The sequence below is a fragment of the Leptopilina boulardi genome, unplaced genomic scaffold, assembly GCF_019393585.1.
Source record: "Leptopilina boulardi isolate dan_hultmark-lab unplaced genomic scaffold, ZJU_Lbou_2.1 LbouV2_30, whole genome shotgun sequence".
Lineage (NCBI taxonomy): Eukaryota > Metazoa > Arthropoda > Insecta > Hymenoptera > Figitidae > Leptopilina > Leptopilina boulardi.
In genome coordinates this window covers 652,590-661,025 of record NW_026137863.1, presented here as the reverse complement: position 1 = coordinate 661,025, position 8,436 = coordinate 652,590, and the positions used below count along the sequence as shown (strand labels likewise).

General features: G+C 25.5%; 4 protein-coding genes across 6 annotated transcripts in view; 2 read left to right on the top strand and 2 right to left on the bottom strand.

The window, feature by feature from the left end:
• The first annotated feature begins 1,499 nt into the window (after positions 1-1,499).
• Positions 1,500-4,550, top strand: LOC127282405 (CWF19-like protein 2). Its single transcript, XM_051306614.1, has 9 exons — positions 1,500-1,669; positions 1,952-2,122; positions 2,191-2,577; positions 2,646-3,029; positions 3,091-3,345; positions 3,403-3,468; positions 3,552-4,013; positions 4,080-4,262; positions 4,329-4,550. Exons 1-9 carry the CDS (start codon positions 1,667-1,669, stop codon positions 4,470-4,472), a joined length of 2,055 nt encoding a protein of 684 aa, XP_051162571.1. The 5' UTR covers positions 1,500-1,666; the 3' UTR covers positions 4,473-4,550.
• Positions 4,508-6,205, bottom strand: LOC127282406 (protein arginine methyltransferase NDUFAF7 homolog, mitochondrial). The gene is made up of 5 exons (XM_051306615.1): positions 5,843-6,205; positions 5,661-5,768; positions 5,324-5,605; positions 5,140-5,259; positions 4,508-5,072 (listed from the first exon to the last, which is right to left on the bottom strand). Exons 1-5 carry the CDS (start codon positions 6,140-6,142, stop codon positions 4,581-4,583), a joined length of 1,302 nt encoding a protein of 433 aa, XP_051162572.1. The 5' UTR covers positions 6,143-6,205; the 3' UTR covers positions 4,508-4,580.
• Positions 6,206-6,847: 642 nt separating this feature from the next.
• Positions 6,848-8,436, bottom strand: part of LOC127282398 (glucose-induced degradation protein 8 homolog) — a 116,997-nt gene continuing 115,408 nt past the window's right edge. For both annotated transcript variants that reach the window (XM_051306608.1, XM_051306609.1), the window contains exons 2-5: positions 8,040-8,093; positions 7,671-7,827; positions 7,099-7,493; positions 6,848-7,039 (exon numbers count right to left, since the gene is read on the bottom strand). In XM_051306608.1, coding sequence (XP_051162565.1) covers positions 6,863-7,039; positions 7,099-7,493; positions 7,671-7,791 — 693 coding nt within the window. In that variant the 5' untranslated portion in view covers positions 7,792-7,827; positions 8,040-8,093 and the 3' untranslated portion in view covers positions 6,848-6,862. The remainder of the gene's footprint in view (positions 7,040-7,098; positions 7,494-7,670; positions 7,828-8,039; positions 8,094-8,436) is intronic.
• LOC127282397 (dihydropteridine reductase) overlaps positions 8,237-8,436 on the top strand; it is a 115,914-nt gene continuing 115,714 nt past the window's right edge. For both annotated transcript variants that reach the window (XM_051306607.1, XM_051306606.1), the window contains exon 1: positions 8,237-8,399. In XM_051306607.1, coding sequence (XP_051162564.1) covers positions 8,310-8,399 — 90 coding nt within the window. In that variant the 5' untranslated portion in view covers positions 8,237-8,309. The remainder of the gene's footprint in view (positions 8,400-8,436) is intronic.

Here is an 8,436-nt window from a genome sequence, read left to right as displayed (position 1 = left end):
TATGTTGCTTTAGTTAATCTCTCAAATCTTTACGTGATTAATTATAAAAAATTATTAATAGATTATTACAATTTCAAATATTAGTAAGTTCGATGGTTTTTCCTTTTATTTAAATAAAAGGAAAAATCCCATGTGTCATTTATATCATTCGACTGAAAATTTTGAATCATATTTCATATTTCAAGAATTGTTATTGGAAATTAAAAATTTTTTAATTTATAAGACATACATTTTTATTTTCATGACAAAAAAAATTCCATTTATAAAATAAAAAATTATTATTATAATAAAAATTAAATTTTCTTTTTGTAATTGAAATATGAAATGTGACTCAGAATATAATTTATTAGAATCATCAAATTTATCCCAAAAGACTGCAAAATAAAAAATGCACAAACGGGATCAACGCAGCATTCTGTCAAAGAAGAAAAAAAAATGAAAAGGAAAAAAAAAAACAGAAAAGAATAATAGACGTAAAGGAAAACAATTTTGATAATAATTGAAAATAAGACCTCTTGCAGAGTGCAACTAGTGTTATCGAATCTCTTAAAAAATTAAGAAATAAAAATAAATAAAAATTAAATTAAGACCGATGCGTGGCCACCAATTAGCCAGTTCAGATAATTATATCTAGATTAAAAAGAGTCGCATCATTAAGTTTTAAATATAAAATAAGAGAAGAAAAATAAAACAGAAACTAGTATCTTAGACGATCAATGGTGAGAATTTCATTCCTATTGTTTATCCAATTTATACTGTCAATATAAAAAAAAAAAAAAAAATTCCAAAGCGCGTCACTTTTTCTCATAAGTACAAAATATATTTCATTTTTGTATCAGTTGTGAATGAGAGTAAGTGAGAGAGTGAATTGGCGTTTTTTTTATAGAAAAACAAAAAAAAAGCAGGGAGGGAAATGAATTTCGTACAATTAATATTTATAGAAATTTTAGGAAATAATTTATAAATTAAATTTGTGCCTAAATTATTGTTTTTTTTTCTCTTTCAATGAAATAACAAAATTGCGATAGCTTATTAAGTCAATTTTTGCAAATTCTTGCCTATTTATTTGCATTTCTCTCCCGTAAGCAGAAAATGTTAAATTAATAAAGTTCGTAGAGGCTATCAATAGAGTGTAAAATTTTGCGAAAATGTTTTATATATTTGAGCGTTTATTATAAAAAAAAATATTTAAGAAAAAAAAAAGCTGCGTAAAAATGCAAAAATTCGTTTTTTTTTCTTTTCTTTTTTTTTTTATTTTGCAAGTTATTGTGTCTAATTCCATACTCTGAACTTTATTCCTCCTCTTGTAATGGTAAATAAATATATATAATAAATACAATTTTGTGCTTTTTTTCCCCATAAATCTAAATTTTATTTACAATATTAAAAAATTGACTAATCAGTAAACATTTAAATTTAAATTTTTAAATATTTAAAATTAGTTAGTGAAATTTCCACCAATCAGAAAACTTTCTTCTTTCAATAATCAGCCAACTTCACAGATTACAGTTGCAGGTGTATAGAATAAACAAAAATCGTTAAATGGCAAATTAATATTTGTTTTCTAATAAAAAAGAATAAGAAAAGAAAAAAGAATTTATCGGAAATGTAAATAAAGTGAAAATTCTATTTAAAGAATTGGAAATTATCTCGATTTTTTGCTAATATGGTATGTAAATATTGTTTTAAATGTCAAAGAAAATTTGAATTATACACTAAAAATTAATAATATTAATTTATATTGATTAATTATTATTAATTAACAATGTTTTCTACTATTATTATTTATTTATAAAGAGAAATAATTGTATTTTTACCTCAGTGATAAATATTAATTACATAACCTAACTTTCTCCAATCAATATTTTTTCATACGCAATATATAAATATACGTAATTGCAATTAATTTCTTTTAATTATCACTAAAAATAATTGATTTGATTTATTTCAGGATAAAATAAGTTTTCTTAATTCAAATGATTCAGAGAAAATAAAATCTGATAAATTTCGATCATCGTCAGAGAAATCAAAATCAAAATTGAAAAAGAAACGAAAAAAGGAAAAACGAGAGAAAAAATTGAAAAAGAAGAAAAAGAAACATCGAAAATCAAGTTCCGATGAGGTAAAAATTTTTTAGAGCCATTTTCTATTTCTAAATATAGATATATATTAATTGTAAATTAAATTAAGAGTTCCAGTGACAGTGACGATGAGCAATGTGTAAAAAAAGTAATCGAATCAAATGAACAAGAATCATCATTTAAAAAACCCTTGGAGAGAGAAGAATGGATGAGTCTTCCTGGAATATTTCCAACAATTTCAAATGAAGGTAAAAGAGATAAAAATAAATCGAAAAAAAGTGAAGAGGAAAAATATATTCTCGATAGACCAGGTCAAAGTGGAAGGGAATTAAATCCATATTGGAAAGATGGTGGCACTGGTTTACCAGAAGAACAAAATGCCAGTAAAAATCAAACAATGGATATTAATTGGTTAAAAAAAAGTCTTCAAAGAGCAAAAGAAATGGCTAGTGAAAAAGGAATTCCTCTTGAACAAGTTGCAGCAGAAAGATGGGGGGTAAATATAAATTTTTTTCCAATTTATATAATTTGTAATTACTAATTATTTTTTTTTATCTATTTCAGTCTTTGGAAAATATTCTATCAATGATAAATGAAGCAGAAAAAATGAATTCAAAAAGTCATCGTAGATTTGATAAATTTTCCGATTCTCGTGATTATCATCACAAAAGACAACATAATTCAAATGAAAGATCAGCGTTTAAAAAGCCAAAAGCCGATGATAGTTATTCGTTTTCATCGTCGAAACGTGATTCAAGTGGTCCAAAAAAATGGCAGAAACCAGAAATACGTGAAAAATTATTAAAAGAAAAATATGAATCAATTGAAGCTTCTAAAAAGAATTTGTCATCCAATCATGAAATTAATTCAGACAATGAAATTCTTACTGAGGAAGAGATGAATAAATTGGGGGCTAAAATTGTAAAAGCCGAAATTATGGGCAATAATGTAAGTTTGTCAATTATTTGTTTATATATAAATAAAAAAATAAAAAAAAATTTTTATGTAGGAGCTGGCAGCTGAACTGAAACTTAAATTACAAAAAGCGAGAGAGACACGTAAATTGGAATCAACTAGAGACAAAGAGGAAACTGTTATTTTAACTCGAACTGATGCTAAAGGTGTGACGCGACCCTTGGAGCCAAGAGCGGATTCCTCAGACTCGAGTAAAGAAAGAAAACGAAAGAAAATGGTCCAAACTCATTCGAGCGGTGAAAGAGTTCGATATTTTGCCGACGATGACAAATTTTCATTGAACGAAATGGTAAATAATAATAATAAATTTAATAATTTAAATAATTTTAAAATTAACTTCTTTCAGTTTCATCATGAAAGAGGAAAATCGTCAAAGGAAGATGATGAAATGTTTGTTAAACTCGCCTCAAAGGTATATTATTTTTCTTATTACGATTCGATTTTTTTTCTTAACTTTTCTTTGTTTTTTTCTCTTAACTTTTCTTTTTCTTTTAGAGTGGAGATATGGATGAATTATTTGAGCAGAATATTACTTATAAAAATTCTGACGCTAAACAAGATGCACGTGATCGTTCGCAAGCAATAAAGGAGCATAAGAAGAAAATAAAAAGTTTGGAAAATTGTTTATGGTGTTTGGATTCACAGAGATTATTGAAGCACATGATTATTGCCGTTGGTTCACATGTTTATTTAAGTCTTCCTGCATATTCTTCCCTAACAACTGGACATTGTTTATTGTCGCCAATGAGTCATGTTCTTTGTCAAACGCAATTAGACGAGGATGTCTATGCAGAAATAAAAATTTTTAAAAAAACATTAACAAAAATGTTTGAAGTATACAAAAAAATTCCCGTATTTTTCGAAGTTGCTATGAATTTTCATTCTTATCCCCACATGCAAGTGATATGCGTTCCTTTATCATTGGACGAGGGAAATTTGGCACCTATGTATTTTAAGGTATTTTTTTTTTTTTACTTTTTAAAATTATAAAACTCGTTTTTCTAAATTCTTATAAATTTGCAGAAAGCATTACTGGAATGTGAATCAGAATGGTCGAATAATAAAAAAATTGTTGATCTCAAAGAAAAAGATATTCAACGAGCAATTCCAAAAGGTTTACCATATTTTGAAGTTGATTTTGGAAATCATTCTGGCTTTGCTCATGTAATTGAAAATGAAAAGTTATTTCCAAAAAATTTTGCTCAGGTAATTATAATTATATATTTTTTTTTTTAAAATATAAGGAAATTAAAAATTTTCTTTTCTTTACAGGAAATAATCGGTGGAATGTTAGACGTTGATTATAGTTTATGGCGTAAACCAAGACGAGAAAATTTTGAGGATCAAACAAAAAAAGTTATTGAATTTACAGAAATGTGGAAACCATACGATTTCACAGGAGGTAATAAATTGTAATAATAGTAATTTGTACAATTTGTTATACTAGTTATTGTATTAATAACTAAAAAAACATTAAATTGAAAGAAATGTCAATGACTTTTTTTTTTGTACAGTACTCGGAATTTATTTCATAAAACCTGATACAGGCCATCTTTCCAAATGTTGCTTTAAAACTGATGGAAACATTGAAAATACTTTAAATATCGATCCCATTTCATTAGGATCGATAATTTGACGATAACCAGCAATTATAGATTTTTTCTCATTATCTGTGGTATTTTGCAATAATTTTTGTAATCTCACTTCAATGCCCAATTGTTTTAAAAATATTTCCTGATTAATTGGTCCAAATGTTACTAATCGATTATTTTTTGTTGCTATTTTTTTTATTTGAGAAAAATCAACGTCAGCTGTTAAATCAGCTGTTCCTGGATTTAAAAGTGGATCATGTTGTTTATGTTCGTGAAATGAACGAAAAGTATCGGTTTTCTCGCCATTATGTCCATAGTCAATTATTAATCCAAATCCACCGTTTCGAATTAGAAAATTTGAAATTTTATCAATTATAACCATTGTTTGTGGACTTACCTCAACGTGTGATCTTGTTTCATTTTTCTGTAAAGAAATATTGTATTTTATTTATTTATTTTTTTTTGTACTTTAGAAGGAGATGAAAATTTACCTCAAGATACAAATTGCTGGCTAATGTGGCTCCTTTTGTTTGAACGTATCGAAATTTTTCTTGTTTAGAAGAATTTGAATCAATATCAATTAGTATTTCATGCCATCCTTTATTAGATTTCTGAAAATAATAATATTTTAATTAAAGAAAATAAAATATATTTTTGAAATTTTTTTTAAAATACCTGAAATTTATGAATTGGTAGAGCGTCGAAAAATTCGTGTGCTAAAATTACACTGAATGATTGTGGAATATCATTGACGGAATAATACCAAAATACTTTTATTCCATCTTTTGTGACACCTTGTTTATAAGGTCCGATAGCATTTTTTATTTTTGAATTTATATTCGGTGTTAATTCCTCACAAGAAGTGCATAAATTTTTTGCTTGAATTTCCGAAAGTTTGGGACTAATTTCAACTAAATGCAACGATATTTTATCAGCAGAACGAAGCTGTCTGAAAACCTAAAATTATTCTTAATTACAAATATAATCAATATTAATTTTATATATTATTTACCCTGAGAATATCATTGGATAATGTTCCTCTTCCGGGTCCTAATTCAACAAGCTGAAAAGGTTTATTACTAATTTTTCTCGATTCGTGTAATATCCAAACACCAATCATCTAAAAAAAAAACATCTCTCTTTTTTTTTACAAACAATAATAATTAAAATTCATAACATTTATTTCTTATTTACCTCACCAAAAAGTTGACTAATTTCCGGCGAAGTAATAAAATCTCCTTTTTCACCAAAAACATCTTTTTTCATATAATAACCATCAATTGGATTTGTTAATACTTCCTTCATATAATCAGCTACACTTATTGGTCCGCATGTTAATATTTTTGAATAAAGTTGTTTATAAAGATTCGATTTATCATTCCAATGTAATTTCGAAGAATTATTTTCTGTTACACTAGAACTTTGTCGAATTAATTTTTTTATTGTTGTCTTAAATTGTTTAGTAACATTAATAATTGGCAGAAACTTTAACATTATTACAAACAATTGAAAGTGTAAATATTTACATGGATCAGCTGCTTAAATGTTCGTCTGCTTGCGCATGCGCAAATTCATTTTTTAAAATAAAAAATACAAAAAAATTTGTTAAATATTCAAATTATACACTATAAATGACATTTATTGAATTATAAATTAATGAAAAATACTTAAAAATTATATTTTCTATTACTAAACTATTATTATTTAATTAATTATATTATTAATTAATTATTATCAATTAAAAACACAATTTTCTAGATTTTCGGTTTTTTTTATTTAAGATTTCACAGAAAAAAAAAAAATGTAAACTTATATCGAGAATTTTTTATTTTATTTTACTTGGTAACAATACTAAAAAGTGAACATTTAATCAATTATAATTGCAAGTAATTACAATTTTTTATAATTATTTTATATATATATGCTTCTTTTCTACGTTCTACGCAAATTGAGTCTTAATTTGAAAAAGTCTTGTAAATTATTAATTGAATAAAGCATATATATATATATATTATGTATTCGAAGATAATAAAGTTTCTCTTGTATTAATATTAATTGCGTGTTAAACAATGCAAAAACGTCAATATTTTTTTTTATAATACATTTCTAAATTAATAATCTAATAATTCTAATTATCTATAAAATAAATATATTTCTAATAAATTTTGCATTGCTTTTTTGTGTTTTAATATTATTCTATTGTTTTTTATTTTTTTATTTTGGACTCTCTATGCTTGCATTACCCAAATCAGTCATTTTTGGATATTTTATTTTCTTTTTATCCAATTCATCCTGAGCCCATAAAATAAGTTTTAATAAATTATTCAGTCTTGGACTTGTTAGTTCTCTGTGCTCGGTTTTTAATATAGCTGCATTCAATTCGCTTGCGATCTAAAAAAAAAGAAAATTTAAAAATATCCTTTTTTTTAATAATTGAGTGAAAAAAATACCTTTTGTCTATGAGTTGGATGCAATAAATCACTGAAAGGACTTTTGTGTGGTTCATCAAATGCCAATAGAGCCAATGTTCTCTCTAATTCGCTTAATATATTATTATCTGATTCACCAGCTTCACTTAATTGTTCCTGGGCAAATTGTAAAGCTTCCTCAATACGACCAGTGCGTATCAATTCAATGAGATGTAATTGTTGAAGATGAAAATAAAGATATCTATCATTGTCCAATAATTCTGGATGTAATTGATTAACCAAATCTGTAGCTTCTTGAATTCTTCCATTTTGAATTGCATCACGAATTCGAATTCTGTCATCCATTGAATTTAATTCAACTGTTGGACCAACGCCAGATTCTTGTTGAAATTTTTCCGCTGCTTCTTTAAATCCTTCTACAAATTTCAAGAAAAAAAAAAAAAAATTTAAATAAAATTAATTTCTATGTTAGAAATATCAAAAATTATAAGAATTTGAATATTTAAAATAATCGCACAGTCATTGAAATTTGAGGTTATAATTTTTTTTGTTATCAATATTATTGATAAATAACAATAAAACTGAAAACTCACCAGTAACTAAATAATTCATAATTAAATTATTCATTGATGTTCTTTGTATATGTGAACCTTCCTCGAGTTTTGCGATCCATTCATCTTTAGAAACACCATCCTGTTTCTCGGAGAAACTCATTTTTCACCCAAAATTGAACAATCGTCATAAACTTGTCTAAAATAATAAATAATAGAAAATTATTTACCTTTTATTATAATTCTATTGAATTAAAGTGGTCATTCAATGAAACTTGTTATTGAAATAATGTTTATTTGTCAAAGCATTATCTGAGATAATTGACAGATTGCTGAGCGAGAGAAAATATTATATATATACACACAATAATTCGGAATTTGTAAACTTAGAAGAAAATATATTTTATTTACTGTTAGTGTTTATAATTATGATGTTGCAGATACTTTTCACTTGCGGTACGTTTATTTTTTTTTTTTTAAATTACAATGATTACAATTTATACATCAATTTGATATTTTTTTTTTTTTATTGTTGTTTATGACAATTTATGGTTAGAGGGGACCAGAGATGGGTAGGTATAGGATAAAATTACCTACACTTGGTAAAGTAGGTAAAATACGATTGTAACGCCATGTATACATTGTGTTGGAAATTGTAAACAGTATGACATTTGTTCAACAATGGCTGCCGAAACAGGACGTGTTTTTGTTTATGGAGGAAAAGGAGCTCTTGGATCTTCTTGTGTTTCTTTATTTAAATCAAAAAAATGGGTAAGTTTTTATTATTAAATTATATATTTTTTTTAAT